This window comes from Rana temporaria, chromosome 2 (assembly GCF_905171775.1).
Source record: "Rana temporaria chromosome 2, aRanTem1.1, whole genome shotgun sequence".
NCBI lineage: Eukaryota > Metazoa > Chordata > Amphibia > Anura > Ranidae > Rana > Rana temporaria.
Genome location: NC_053490.1, coordinates 217,733,912 through 217,749,218, shown reverse-complemented (window position 1 = coordinate 217,749,218; position 15,307 = coordinate 217,733,912). Strand labels below are relative to the sequence as shown.

At 42.7% G+C, this 15,307-nt stretch overlaps 1 protein-coding gene across 1 annotated transcript; it reads left to right on the top strand.

Annotated features, from left to right (window-relative positions):
• Positions 1–5,111: 5,111 nt before the first annotated feature.
• Positions 5,112–13,032, top strand: RPL31 (ribosomal protein L31). The gene is made up of 5 exons (XM_040336438.1): positions 5,112–5,209; positions 8,043–8,151; positions 8,377–8,502; positions 10,145–10,257; positions 12,960–13,032. The coding sequence occupies exons 2-5, from the start codon at positions 8,045–8,047 to the stop codon at positions 12,989–12,991; spliced, it is 378 nt and encodes a 125-aa protein (XP_040192372.1). The 5' UTR covers positions 5,112–5,209; positions 8,043–8,044; the 3' UTR covers positions 12,992–13,032.
• The last annotated feature ends 2,275 nt before the right edge of the window (positions 13,033–15,307 follow it).

Here is a 15,307-nt window from a genome sequence, read left to right as displayed (position 1 = left end):
TGAGGATTCCACATTTCATGAGAATTGAATCTTGCACTATGCATGAGCAACTCCTCTCAAAATTTGGGATCTTTGGCCTTCCAAGGATCCCACAAGAGTGACACCATCTTAGTTAGCCCGGTCAAGTGCACTGGAAGCCAGAGGTAATGCAGACAGCCTTCTTCTAAAGTGATGTTTTTTTTTTTAGGATTCAGTTAGTATTTTTAAAGTTGACGCAGGGGACTGATAGTAATTCATTTTGACTTAAATTGGACACTTTAAGGCAAATCCAGCATTGCCATAACACTGCTGTTACAATTTGATTATCAGTTACAACTGATACCAGCTTATGGCTACTTTACCTGACTACCTATCTCTGTTCACAGAACTGCACTACATATCACAGTTAGCTTTTCTAAAAAATTAGCATGTGCCTGTTCAGTTTTCTGAATATGTCCCATCTATAGCCAGTCCAGCTTAATCTGAAAATGATGTGAAGTTTCTCACTAACAGAAGCATGTATTCAACTTTGTCTAGTCAAATTCTAATATCTGTAGAAAAAAAACCTGTCATAGGAGTCCATAGTGAATCTAAATTTGAATCTGTAATACATGCCTGAAAACCAATCATACCTGTACCATTTGTTTACAGTCTTTAAGCAAAAGTGCTATTGGGATATTACAAGTAACCTGTAAAACATATGTGCTGTTCTTGCCTACTGTAAATTACCCCAGCCATTCTGTAAATGTTGATAGTATATTCGTAGAATAATGATGCATTATATAAACAGCCCAGTTGTGTGTCATGCTGCAAAAGATTTATATGGCCCTTTTCTTGCCAAAAGGACTAAAGATTCAATCAAACAAATGCACTTTTTAATTCCATATTTTGTATAATTTGTTTTGTTCTGTTTATATAAAATGAGTTTATGTTGTTATAAATGATAGTGTGTTGTACAATTACTGTAATATTTAGCTATTTCTATAAAATAAATTACCATATTGAAAATGTGTTAAGTTATTCCTGATATATTTAATACGTACCAAGGGATACAATATTCTCCCAAAAAACTATAACACTGGGAAGAAAACAAAATGTATCAAATGCTATTGATTTCAATATATGGGTAGTTGAAGAATATCACTTTGTAATATTAAAGTTGAACTAAACCCTTATACCCTTTACAGTCAAGCAAGCTGTCATCTTAAGCTGGCCAGACACCATACAATTTTCCTAATAAATTTTCTTTTTTTTTTTTAAAACAAGGTTGGTCTTTATTGAAAAAAACACAAAATGGTACAGCAAATCACTCTGGGTAAGAGCAATACAAAGCAGAAACAAAAAAGGGTCAGAAGTACATGGCACATCATAAAGAGGAGGAGAATATGCAATCCAGAGAACCGCAGAGCGGCAGGCAACACTTCAATATAATGAACAGTCGCTGGATATGGGGAACTTAGGAGAGGAAGGGGAGGGAAAAAGGGGGGGAAGGAATAGGGGGGGAGGAAGAGGGAGGGGAAGGCCAACCCAATGTCCCAAGGATAACTCTCCTGCAAACATCAATATTCAAGGATTAGCTTCATACTTGGGGGGGGCAGGATCTGGGGGTTCCCTTTGTTAAAGGGGTCTTCCAGATTCTGATAAGCCCCCCGCCCGCAGACCCCCACAACCACCGGGCAAGGGTTGTGGGGATGAGGCCCTTGTCCCCATCAACATGGGGACATCCACCCCATGTTGAGGGCATGTGGCCTGGTAAGGTTCAGGAGAGGGGGGGCCGCACTCTGTCCCCCCCTCTTTTCTGCGGCTGGCCAGGTTAACGTGCTCGGATAAGGGTCTGGTGTGGATTTTGGGGGGAACTCCACGCCATTTTTTTTTAAATTTGGGGTGGAGTTCCCCTTTAAATCCACACCAGACCTGAAGGGTCTGGAATGGATATTTGGGGGGAACCCCGCATCATTTTTTTTTAAATTAAAGGCGGGATTCCCCCTAATATCCATTCCAGACCTGCAGGGCCTGGTAATTGAATTTGGGGGAACCCCCACGCTATTTTTTTTATTTTTTATGAATGAATCCTCTTTGAATTGACGAAGCCGACAATTCATTATAGCCGCAAAGCCGGTTTTAAATTACTTTTTTTCCTTTCAGAAATGACACTTTGCGCAGGGACAGTTCTAAGTTTATTTTTATGTGGTTCGGGTTCGGGACCCGAACCCGGACTTTTTCCCGAAGTTCGGCCGAACCCGAACATCCAGGTGTCCGCTCAACTCTAGTCATGTCACCCGCCTGCTCAGTGGGGATCAGCGGTCCGCTCTCCTCTATGGTGCGGTTGAATGGAAACTGACTTGTCATCTGAACCGTGCTGCTGAACGGATGGCAAGCGTATCGGCATCCATCTATTTTCAGCAGGTTTTCTTGGATCGGATGTCCGGCGGGTGTCAGCTGACCGGACACATGTTTCCACTGACATCTGCTTCCACATAGAGAACAATGGGTGGTCCAATCGGGTCCACTTGAAAAATGTACAGGCAAACCAATCGGGTCCACAGGTGAAAAAGGGGCCTTCTTTTTCATTGTTTATTATTGTAGCGTCCCTCCAAAAGCCTTTGTACCAGGTGAGTCTGTCACAATTATATTAAAGCGGGAGTTCACCCGAAAAAAAAAATTAACATTAGATTTAGGCTAATTAAGGGGAGCAGAATTTTTTTTTAAATCAATGCCGTACTTACCGTTTTAGAGATCGATGTTCTCCCGCCGCTTCCGGGTATGATCTTCGGGACTGGGTGTTCCTATTTGATTGACAGCCTTCCGACGGTCGCATACAGCGCGTCACCAGGTGCAGAAAGAAGCCGAACGTCGGTGCGGCTCTATACTACGCCTGCGCACCAACGTTCGGCTACTTTCGGAAACTTGTGACGCGCTGGATGCGACCGTCGGAAGCCTGTCAATCAAATAGGAACGCCCAATCCCGCAGCCCATACCTGGAAGCGGCGGGAGAACATCTATCTCTACAACGGTAAGTACGGCATTGATTTTTAAAAAAATACCCATTTCTGCTCCTCTTAATTAGCCTAAATCTAATGTTAAAAATGTATATTTTGGGTGAACCTCCACTTTAACTGTTGCTTGTCTATTCCAGACTTTTTCAACCAGGGTGCTAAAGCACCCTGAGTTTTCTTGAGGTTTCTTCAGGGGTGCCTTGGCAAAATGCCCAAAAATTAGGCTGTTTTTTAGTTACACTAAGTCACAGGTTTTAATTGTGCACCATTACAACCGTCTAGCTGCCAGGCACCTGATTGACACGCTGCATCTGGTGGCAAGTGACAAGCTCAGGGGTCCCACCGATTCAGCATTATGGTGAGTTGAACTATTTAATTATATACAGTATTACAATGTAGTAATAGAAATAATGTGATTTGATCAGCCTGACACAATATCAAGCATGATGTCAGGATGATTTCAGTGCTAACACCAGCAATTCACCTGACAAATCACCAGCCACCGAATTCCCTGTCAACCCCGAGACTACATTCACCCAACCCCCTGGTCCTTGACAAAAAAAATCATCTTTTTTTTTTGGGAAGGGGAGGGCAGTTTGGAAATGTGTTCACCCTACCACGCACATGTTTGTAAACAGTAAGCACGTGTTTGTGAACAGTGACTGGCCCCACCCACATATTTATAAATAGTAAGCACATGTTAGTAAACATTGACTGGCCCCTCCCACATGTTTGTAAACAATGAGCACATGTTTGTAAACAGAGGCCGGCCCCACCCACATGTTTGTAAACAGTGAGCACATGGTTGTAAACAGTGACTGGCCCCTCCCACATGTTTATAAACAATGAGCACATGTTTGTAAACAGACTGGACCCGCCCACATGCTTGTAAACAGTGAGCACATGGCTGTAAATAGTGACTGGCCCCGCCCACATGTTTGTAAACAGTGAGCACATGCTTGTAAAGAGTGACTGGCCCTGATCACAAGTTTGTAGACTAATAAAAGTTTTGGGCACATCTGATGTAAGAGTAACTCTGGTGGGCACATCTGATGTAAGGGGGCGCTCTGATGGGCATACCTAATTAAAAGGGAGCTCTGGTGGGCATATCTGATGTAAGAGGAGCTCTGGTGGGTACATCTGATGTAAAGGGGTGCTCTGGTGAGCACATCTGCTGTAAGAAGGAGCTCTGATGAGCACATCTGATGTAAGAGGGTGTTCTGGTTGGCGCATCTGATGTAAGGGGGTGCTCTGGTGGGCAAGTCTGATGTAAGAGGTAGCTTTAGTGGGCACATCTGATGTAAGGGGGAGCTCTGGTGGGCACATCTCATGTAAGGGGAAGCTCTTGTGGGCACACCTGATGCAAAGGGAAAGCATTAGTGGGCACACCTGGTGAAAGGGGAGCTCTGGTGGGCACATCTGATGCAAGGGGGCGTTCTTGTGGGCACGCCTGATGTAAAGGGGAGCTTTGTTGGGCACATCTGCTGTAAGAGGGAGCTCTAATGTGCACCTCTGATGTAAGGGGTGCTCTGGTCTGGTGGGCACATCTAATGTAAGGGGGTGCTCTGGTGGGCACATCTGATGTAAGAGGGTGCTCCGATGATAACTTCTGGTGTAAGGGAAAGCTCTCGTGGGTACATCTGATGTAAGAGGGAGTTCTGGTGGGCACATCTGATGTAAGGGGGGGCTCTGGTGGACACACCTGATGCTCAGCAGAGACCCCCTATCATCAGATGTGCTCACCAGAGCTCCCTCTTACATTAACGTCAACGTCAAGCGCTAAGAAAACAACAAGCTAATTTGTAATCTGAGTCCAATGTACAGTATTGTTCAATGTTCTTTCCCTATTATTTACACATCTGGTATAAAACGCCATCTAGTGGACGAATGTTTAGGTTGCAGTTTGCTAGTAGCATGAGCCACGGCTTTTATTTCCCCACCAAAGCGCTACAGCTGTATGAATGACTGATAACAACATTGTATGTGCGGCATGCTGCACTCATGGGGTGAGATAAACGTTACCAGCCTGGCCCTGGACTCATTATATCAACGGGGTCTGGCTGCAGACTGGAACTCTATTCTATTACACACACGTTCTATCCATTCTAATGACAAGCACCGCCCACACGTTGAACGAGCTGACGTTTTAAGACCCGGAAGCACTAGTTTGCCGTAGAGTAGACTTCTCTCCCACAATCCCTTTCTACTTCCTTTCCGTCATTGTCCCTAGAAGAGTGAGTATGTTCCTGGAGCTGTTCTGTGATGGAATCCGTCGCCATCCTCCCTCCTTCGAGCGCACACAGCCCGGCCATCCCTGGGATAGGAGGCGCAGTGTCTGAGCTTCCAGCCGAGGCCTGAATTGGGGGTGGAGGGTAGGGTGGGCTCCCGGGAGATGGACACTTCAGGGCTTCTGTCTGGGAGCGCTGTTCCCCCATACACTTCCTTCCTGGGCACCGCGCCTTTTGGTGTGATAGATTAGTATGAAGCTCTTCTCTGTGCAGTGCGTCCAGACAGGCCCTGGTGCTACATCATATATAAAGCTGGTGATCTGAGCACTCAACGAGCTTATAAATATAGACTGTGTCAGACAGGAGCCCCCCCCCCCCCCTTCCTCTCACAGCTCTGGACAGAGTCCATAGCAGCCCATCACACCTTCCCCAGGGTTGCTTGTCAGGGCTGTGTATGGGGACACAGGTGATCTCACATGAGGTCGTGTGTGTGTGGTGGTCTTGTATGGGGACACAGGTGATCTCATATGATGTTGTGTGTGTGGTGGTCTTTTATGGGGGACACAGGTGATCTCACATGAGGTTGTGTGTGTGTGATGGTGGTCTTGTATGGGGACACAGGTGGTGTAATGTGTGTGGTGGTGAACTTCTTGTATGGGGACACAGGTGGTCTTATGTGTGTGGTGGTCTTGCAGCGATCCTCACCTTTTGCTGATGCTCAAGGGAGCATTCCTCCTTTACAAGCTGTGTACAACTGTTCATAGACAGAAATGTAGGTTTCTAAAATGCCACAGACATAACTTCCTGAATGCAGATTGTCTACATCAGGGATATGCAATTAGCGGACCTCCAGCTGTTTCAGAACTACAAGTCCCATGAGGCATAGCAAAACTCTGACAGCCACAAGCATGACACCCAGAGACATGATGGGACTTGTAGTTTTGCAACAGCTGGAGGTCCGCTAATTACAACTACATCTATTCAGACCTATAAATGGATGGCAGTGCCAGGGCTCTTAGGCACTAAAGTATGCAGTGTGTGCACTTTCTAAGGAGCAATGTACCTGTGTATGTGAGTACTTATTAGCTAGCCCAAATATGTACTGCCATCACTGGCTGTATGTTTGGGTCAGTAAGAAGTATACACCGCTCTCTGCAGATATGAATGATACTCATTGGAAAACATGGGGTATGACTTGTCATGCGACATTGCAGTCCCAAGTGGCACAACTGTGAAAGGGGCCTTGAGCTCCATTCACACTTGTAGGACTTCAAAGTTCCATAGGCTTTGACCAGTGATAATGGACAGATATTGCCAACACAAGTTGCATTGTATAACATTCGGGTATGACTTCCATGCAACTTCTGAGCGTTAACATTGAAGTCTATGGCCCTTAAGTTGCATGAAAGTTGGACCGAAGTAGTGCATGAGCTACTTTGAAGTTGTGTGAGTGTGTGTGTGTGTGTGTATATATATATATGTGTGTGTGTGTGTGTGTGTGTGTGTGTATATATATATGTGTGTGTGTGTGTGTGTGTGTGTGTATATATATATGTGTGTGTGTGTGTGTGTGTGTGTGTGTATATATATATATATATATATATATATATATATATATATATATATATATATATATAAATTTGGAAAACATGGGGAACAACTTGTCATGCAACTTTGATGTGCAAAGCTGCATGACAAGTCACACAAGTGTGACTGGAGCCCAATTCAGATTCTTACATGGTAAATTGAACCTGTAGTTTGCTCATACCTGGTACTCTAGCAGCAGGCATCTTCAAGTGGAAATAAACCCATAGGTTTAAGTTTAAAAAAGACGCTTTTTTGGCACATGCTGGGAACGTAACGTTTACACTGGATGTGCTCCCAACCAAACTGTCAAATCATCCAATGTCTGGTGTTATAACTGATCACACGTGCAGCGATTTTTTTTTTTTTAAAGAGAGTCCAAGATGGCAGCTTCCTTGGCTGAAAGCGATAGGAAGATTAACTTCCAATTTATCACCCTCTTATTCTTCCTGCAGCCCCGGTTCCCTGACAGATATCTGAAACTGCTGCCATAATCTAGCAGTCAGAATCTATACAGTGCTAAGCAAGCTCCCCTTGCCATCATGTGATGGCATTCAGGCTTGGTAATTGGCCACTTGATCACCAAACCCTGAACTGTTGGAGTAGAGGAGACGCACAAGTGTGTATCATGCCAGGAATTGGGTGCGCTTTTGGCAGATAGATGTTCTGGGGAAGGTATGTACTGACGGGTTCTGTGCCTGCTTTGCAGTGAGCACATTAGTTTCCCTACTATGGATTTTGGTGCTTTTCTCCCCATCAGATAATAACTAGACTTCAGGCAGGTTTTTTATTGCAAGCTCTCTTCTACAAAAAAATGCAGGAGCCTAAAAATAAGCCAGTTCCCTTGGCAGAAAAAATGCTCATATAAAGCATTCTGTACACGCATTTAGATTTTATTATATGCCAGAACATTTCTCTCAAAAAATGCAATTCAGAAGGGATTTTTTCTTCTACTTTTAAATGTTAAGCGTAAAATATGCCTGTAATGATCCTAATGTACATGGATACATAGGATAACACTGAGCTGCTTCTACAGGCAAAATACTAAACCTTTACCATGCAGAAAGATTATCCATCATGTTTTGTAAAATTGAGTATTCAGTGTCACTGACAGCAAAGTCTATTTGGAAATCATTTTAAACAAGTCACTCTGGCTGTGTCTTGGAGCAAAAGTGCCAGTTGCCGCCCCCAGTGACAGTAAGCCCAGGCTGTAGTATTGTAAGCTTCTTCTAATGTGTGATTCTTGTGTTCACAGAGATGGCGCCAGCAAAGAAGGGAGGTGAAAAGAAAAAGGGCCGCTCTGCCATCAATGAGGTAGTTACTAGGGAATACACCATCAATGTTCACAAGCGGATCCATGGCATGTAAGTTTTAGAATGGGCCTTTCTATGTGTTACAGAAGTCTAAAGTTGTGCAGAATTTATAATGTTCCTTTGTTTTGTGGTGTTACCAGTTTTAACAGTCATAGTAGCCTATATTGATACACATATAGAATGTGCGTTGCACGAAGCCTTTTAATTAGTAAATGTATGTAGTGTATTCTGGTCTATACTTTACTAAATCCATGTCTTTCCTCCTCATCTTGTCAGTGGCTTCAAGAAACGTGCTCCCCGTGCGCTGAAGGAAATCCGCAAATTCGCAGTGAAAGAGATGCGTACTCCTGATGTGCGTATTGACACCAGGCTGAACAAAGCTGTGTGGGCCAAAGGAATCAGGTGAGCAATTTCTCAAGGAGAAGGATATGATTTATTGAATATAGAAGTCTCTCAAATTAACCTCTTCCATACAGGGCAGTTATACACCCATCCATACCGGGCCTATTCTGGCACTTCTCTCCTACATGTACAAATCATAATTTTTTTGCTAGAAAATTACGCAGAACCCCCAAACATTATATATGTTTTTTTAGCAGACACCCTAGGGAATAAAACGACGGTCATTGAAACCTTTTATCTTGCACGGTATTTGCGCAATAATTTTTCAAACGCCTTTTTTTGGGGAAAAAATTGTTCCATGAATTAAAAAAATTTAAAAACAGTAAAGTTAGCCCAATTTTTTTGTAAAATATGAAATATGATGTTACACCGAGTAAATAGATACCTAACATGTCACGCTTTAAAATTGCGCACACTCATGGAATGGCGCCAAACTTCGGTACTTAAAAATCTCCATAGGCAACGATTTGAAATTTTTTACAGGTTACCAGTTTAGATTTACAGAGGAGATCTAGTGCTAGAATTGTTGCTGGCACTCTAACGCACGCGGCGATACCTCACATATGTGGTTTTAACGGCGTTTACATATGTCGGCGGGACTTGCGTGTGCGTTCGCTTTTGCGCGCTAGCTACCGGGGACAGGGGCGTTAAAAAAATAAATTTTTATTTCTTTTTTTTTTATATATATTTCTTTTTTTACACTTTTTTTTTTTTTTTTTTTTAATTTTTTTTTTTTTTTATCACTTTTATTCCTATTACAAGGAATGTAAACATCCCTTGTAATAGGAATGTGTGTGACAGGTACTCTTTATGGAGAGATGCGGGGTCAATAAGACCCCACATCTCTCCTCCAGGCTGGAAAGCATGAAATCGGTGAAAAAAAATTCACCGATCTCATGCTTGTGGTTGCTTAGCAGCCGCAATCGCGGCTTTGTTTACTTACGGGGACCCGGGCGTGACGTCATCACATCGCGCCCGGGTCCTCCGACGGTCATAGAGATGACTGGTGACATCTGGTCACCAGTCATCTCTATGCTTCCTGCGAGCGCCGGACGATTCGTTCTCCGGGCCCCCGATGGCACGGGAGAGCCCGGAGAAGCACCGGATGGCGGCGGGAGGGGGGGATGTCCCCTCCCGCCGCCTGTAAGAACGATCTAGCGGCGGAACCGCCGCTATGATTGTTCTTACGTTGTGCAGAATCGCCGGCAGTTTAGAAGGATATCTGAATGATGCCTCTAGCTGCAGGCATCATTCAGATATCCACCCGGAAAGCCCAGGACGTCATATGACGTCCACTCTGAACGGCAGAAGTTCTTTGTGGACGTCATTTTACTATGGGCCGGTAGGGAAGTGGTTAAAGTGGAACTTAAAAATGTGCTGTCTTATAAGTGGTTAAGTCCAAAAAGGTGTATGCCTCCTTGTGGACTGATATCTCGTTTTATGAACTAATATGGGCAGCAGTTTTTTTTTTTTGTTTTTTTTTTTTTATTGCTGCAATTCCTGAAGTTCCACTTAAATTCATTAGTAATATTGTGCTTTATAAATACGTATTTGTAGTTAAACATTTAAGATTTTAAAATGCAATGGAACTTTTAGACATATATAACCAAATTTTAATACCTATCCTATGTTTTTTACGCAGAAATGTTCCATACCGTATTCGTGTGCGTTTGTCCAGGAAGCGTAATGAGGATGAAGACTCTCCCAACAAACTGTACACACTGGTCACATATGTGCCAGTTACTACATACAAAGGTATTTATTAGCAGTGCACCAAATGGAAATTTTGGTGGCAAAACTGAAAATGCAGGATGAACAACCGAAAATGCCAGTTTTTAAAATACAGTAAAACCTTGGTTTGAGAGCGTTTTGCAAGACAAGCAAAATGTTTTAATGTTGCCCTGATATACAAGCGATGTCTTGATATAAGAGTAGCGTCATGTCACAACTGAGTATAAAAAAGAGAGGAGGCTCTAAGTGTAGCAATATGGTTACATTTAATGAAGGTACAACATTTAGAAACTTTATTGCTACACTTAGAGGTGCCTCTCTTCTCTTTAATACCCTGTAAAAACAATGCTTTGGATTACAAGCATGTTTCTGGAACAAATTATGCTCGCAAACCTAGGTTTTACTGTAATATTTATATTTTTATATATAATTGTATTAGACTTTTTTTTTTTTTATTAATATTAAGTCAGTTTAATATGAAATTTTTGTTGCACATTATTGGCACTTTGCATTTTTCTTGCACAAACAAAGTATCTAACCATCTCTTGTATCATGGAACTGCAGTCTGCTCACATCTGTAATGAAAACATCTTTGCCATTCTGAACTTCCCTCCAACCACTTTGCATAGTTTTATATATACTGTGATTCTGTACTATGCTGAAGAAATCTCCCTCCAATGAGTCTGGTTGCATCCATGTTTAACTGTGGGCAGCTGAAGCTGCTTCCTGGATTTACAGGCGTGCGCACACACCTGCCGCTCTCATTGGCCCTCTTATAACTCCAAATATTTTACTATCCAAAGTTATAACCACAAGGGAAGGAGATTTAATAGATGGAAAGATGAAAATGCTAATAGTATTGTCAACATTTCTATTCTATTCGGTGCACCTCTAGCATACATGACACAGGAGATGGTCAGAGTAAGGTTAGCCCAATATTTTTTTTTTTTTTTTGCATAATGTGAAAGATGTTTTCGCCGAATAAATGGGATACCTAACAGCTCATGCTTTACAATGAGCACGTGGAATGGCGCTAAACCTTTGGTACTTAACAATACTGGGCACTTTCGCACCTTCCTGCCCAGGCCAATTTTCAGCTTTCAGTGCTGTTACTTTTTAAATGACAATTGCATGGTCATGCTACACTGTACCCACACTAAATTTTTTATAATTTTCTTCCCACAAATGGAGCTTTCTTTTGGTGGTATTTGATCACCTCTAGGGCTGCAACTAACGATTATTTTCATAATCGATTAGTTGGCCGATTATTGTTTCGATTAATCGGATAATAGCCTTAAAAAAAAAAATTGGGCCAATTTGTTGTTGGGCAGATTGCAAAATACAAATTGCCCAAAAACACATTACAGGCTTTTTTGCAGCTTCTACATTGAAGTATATTGAACCAAAAAAAAATAGCACCGTTTTGCGTTAAGTCCTTGCCCTTTCCAAATACGCAGCAGCTGAAGAAAAATCATGGATGTGAACGTGTCCCATAGGAAAACATGTAAATGAACTGTAGTGTGTTTCTGCAAAAAGCACCAAAAAACACAGAGGTATGAACCCAGGCCTGAGATGTTTAGTAACATAATGGGGTTAAAAAAACTAAAATTAGTACAAAAAGAGCAAATCACTACTGTAAGGGGTTCATTATTTTTTTACTGTGGGACAGTGAAAGTAATATTTACAGTGGCGATTTGCTTTTTTGTACTATAAAGGGCTAATTTTCATTTTTTTTTTAACCCCATTATGTTACTGGCCGATTAATCGATTATTTGTTTTGGCCCTAATTGCCGCGGTGCAGGCCCCGGGGGCGAACATCAGCTTATCCTGACCACGTCATATGACATCCAGTCAGGATAAAACAACCACTTTGCCGAAATCATTTTGCTCTATGGCAGGCAGCAAGTGGTAAAAAACCTCCATGGGTGACAGGTCCTTTTTATGGCAGGAAAGCCATATTTATTTTTTTTTTTTTTTAATATCTCAGGCTTTTCCTGCGGAGTCCCCGGCATTGTTTTACTTCCGCCGGCTCCTCAGAGTCAGATTGCCAGGGACCATCTGTCCCTCGGATTTCTCTGATTCTTCTGGCGCCGGTGGATTCCTTCTCCAGGTCACCGATCGCACTGGAGAAAAGCTATCTGTAAGAACGATTAAGCGGCTGAGCTGCCGCTATGATTGTTCTTGTGGTGCAGAGAATCGCCTGCTGAAGAGAATATCTGAATGATGCTTGTAGCTGCAGACATCATTCAAATATCCCCACAAAGTCCAAGACGTATGACTAACCTTGGGTGTGAAATGGTTAATTTGTCTGACAGTGGTCGCCAAGACAAACAGAAGTGTGATGTAGATAAAAACTGACCATCCCCCTGTAATCTTCATTGTGAGACCCCATTATATTACTGTGCTCCATGATCTGCTACTCGCCATTTAGTGCTTTGCCTATTTGGCTAATGCATGACGATAAACCTTCTGCCTTTACAACCCCTTTAATTAAATAAAACCTTTATTTAATAGTGTGAAGTGAGCTGGGGAAAAATAAACTTTTTTTTTTTTTTTTTTTTTGTAACGGCGGGATGTTTTAACACGGCAATGGCATTGCCCTTTTCAACCATGTAGAGTGCATTTTTTTTTTCTTTTACAACAAATACATGAAGAATTGGTATGATCAATTTGCTGTTGACTATTTTTATGTTTGTGTATTAAACAATGATTTTGTTCTTTTGCAGGTCTACAGACAGTCAATGTTGATGAAAACTAAACTTATTCTTCATTTGTTGAAATAAAAAAATCTAAAACTGAGCAGCCATGTCTGTTTTTATTTCACATCTTTATGGCCCAATGCACACATGGTGTCTAACCACTTGCTTACCACGCAGATTTGCCCCCTTCCTCTCAGGCCAATTTTCAGTGCCGTCGCACTTTGACAATTACGCCGCCGTGCAACCCTGTACCCAACCGAATTTTTATCCTTTTTTTCCACGCAAATAGAGCTTTATTTTGGTAGTATTTAATCACCACTGAAACGGATAATTTTTATCCTTGGTACTGGCGGGCACTATTTGGCGGAATTGATGGGCATGTCCCTGTAACAGAATCCAGTTACTGGCTTTCTTCTCGCGCATTTAAACATTGTTGTAATATACCAAATGCAATATAAAATGTTGCAACACAAAAACAATGTTACAAATCAATATTTAAAAAATACACTTATCATAATAAAGGTTTTCATAAATTTAAAAAGCAACATGAAGTCCCTGCCACACTTATTGTGTAGTCAGACTTGAAAAAACGCAGAAAATAGAGTTTAAGTACAATTTCTGATTCAAGAAAACACCCAGTGTATCTTCAATTAACGGTGATGCTCGATCCTTTCTCCAGTCATTTGGATTCTCACTCGCCAAAAATGTCAGCCTATTATATATTTTTTTTTTTTTTTCAGTTTAGGCCATCAAGGCTTGCATTTTTCTCCTGGTAAGAGTAATGAACCAACAAGGCATCTAAAGTTGCAGTAATCCTGCTCAAATCGCACTGCAGACCTCACGTGATGTGCACAGGAATGAGATGTGAATCACATGCGGTGTTCCGCACACACCAGTGTGAACCCAGGCTCAATGAAACCCAGCAACACTTTGTAAAGTGGCTGCTCTGTTCCTCCCAGTTACAGGGCTCACCCTGGACTCCAATCAACTTGGCTAGCAGAGTGTAGACTTTGTCCCTCCATGTTTTTATCCTGTGGACAAAAAAAAATCATTATTGAAGGATCAGTGATTGTATTTTAACTTTGTTTTCTGTAGTTTTTCAAGTCTGTGACAATGCAGTAAGTGTGGAAGGGACTTTATTGCTTTTTCATTTATGAACACTTACAATCAACATAAACCTTTTTTTTTTTTTTTTTTTTTTATAACGCATTTGTTGCAATATACCAAACTTGAAAATTAACATTGTTTATATGTGGTGTAAGTCTGTATTTGGCGCTGTAAGGGCTCTTTCACACTTCCGTTCGTCCGTTTTTTGGACGTCCGTTAACGGACCGCAATGCTTCCCTATGGGTTAACGTCCGTTAGCGGATGAGCATCCGCTAACGTCCGTTAGCATCCGTCTGCGTTAAGTTCCGTTTTTTTGGACGGAAGAAAACCCTATTTCTCTTATCGTCCATGGACGGACACAGCTCCTTAAGTCTTGACAAGTGGGTTATGTTCCTGTTTACAGGAGAGGACTAGGCAGAAACATGTTAAATGGTTAAATAAATGTTAAATTAACAGAGTTGAACAGCCCCGCCCAGGGGGCGGTCCCTCCAGACATAACCCTCCTCACTGCAGCCTCAGTTTCGTTCTGCCTAGCAAAGGAGAAGGACGTATGGCTCCCTTTGGGCCCAGCGCCCTGAGGAGAAATTTTATTTTATTCTATCTTTTATTTTATTTTCACTTTTTCTTGAAGAATCTTCTTTCAACTGTCGGCTGAGTGACAGGCTGGATATTATAGATCCTTGTAGTCTACTCAGTCCGACCAGCAAGCGTGGACACGCCTATGCAAAGAGGCTTGGTCTGCCACGCCATACCTCATGACTCCTGAGGTGGCCGTGAGCTTTGCTCCGAGGTCCACATATGACTGGGCTGTGGTGTTGCCTCACTCACAGTGGACCGGGCCGACAGCTACCTCCATTGCGGTTGTAGGTCTGTCAGGAATGCGTCAGCGAGTCCTCGCTCGGACGGGTAAGTACAGTCCCTCCTACTTTGGTGGGTTGGTACGGCTGGGCGTTCCTGGGGTTCGGAGGTGCCCTGACAGTGGAGGAGCACTCCTCCCTTCCCTGCTCCTTTCCCTTGCTGCAGTGCTAAGGCACGCTGTCCGGGGGGGGGGGGGCTTTCCTGAGAGGGCTGTGTTATCTTGCACCTTTTACTGTCTGATACAGGGTTTTTCCTGTGGGGGTTTTCACTGTAAAGGCTCTTGGAGGCTTTCCCTGTTTAAAAGGTGGCGTTTGGCCGACACTGGCGCCATTTTTTTGGGAGGTTTTCAATTACATTGAAAACTCCCATTGGCGGCCATTTTGTCGTAGCCGCGCCATGTACAGTGGGCG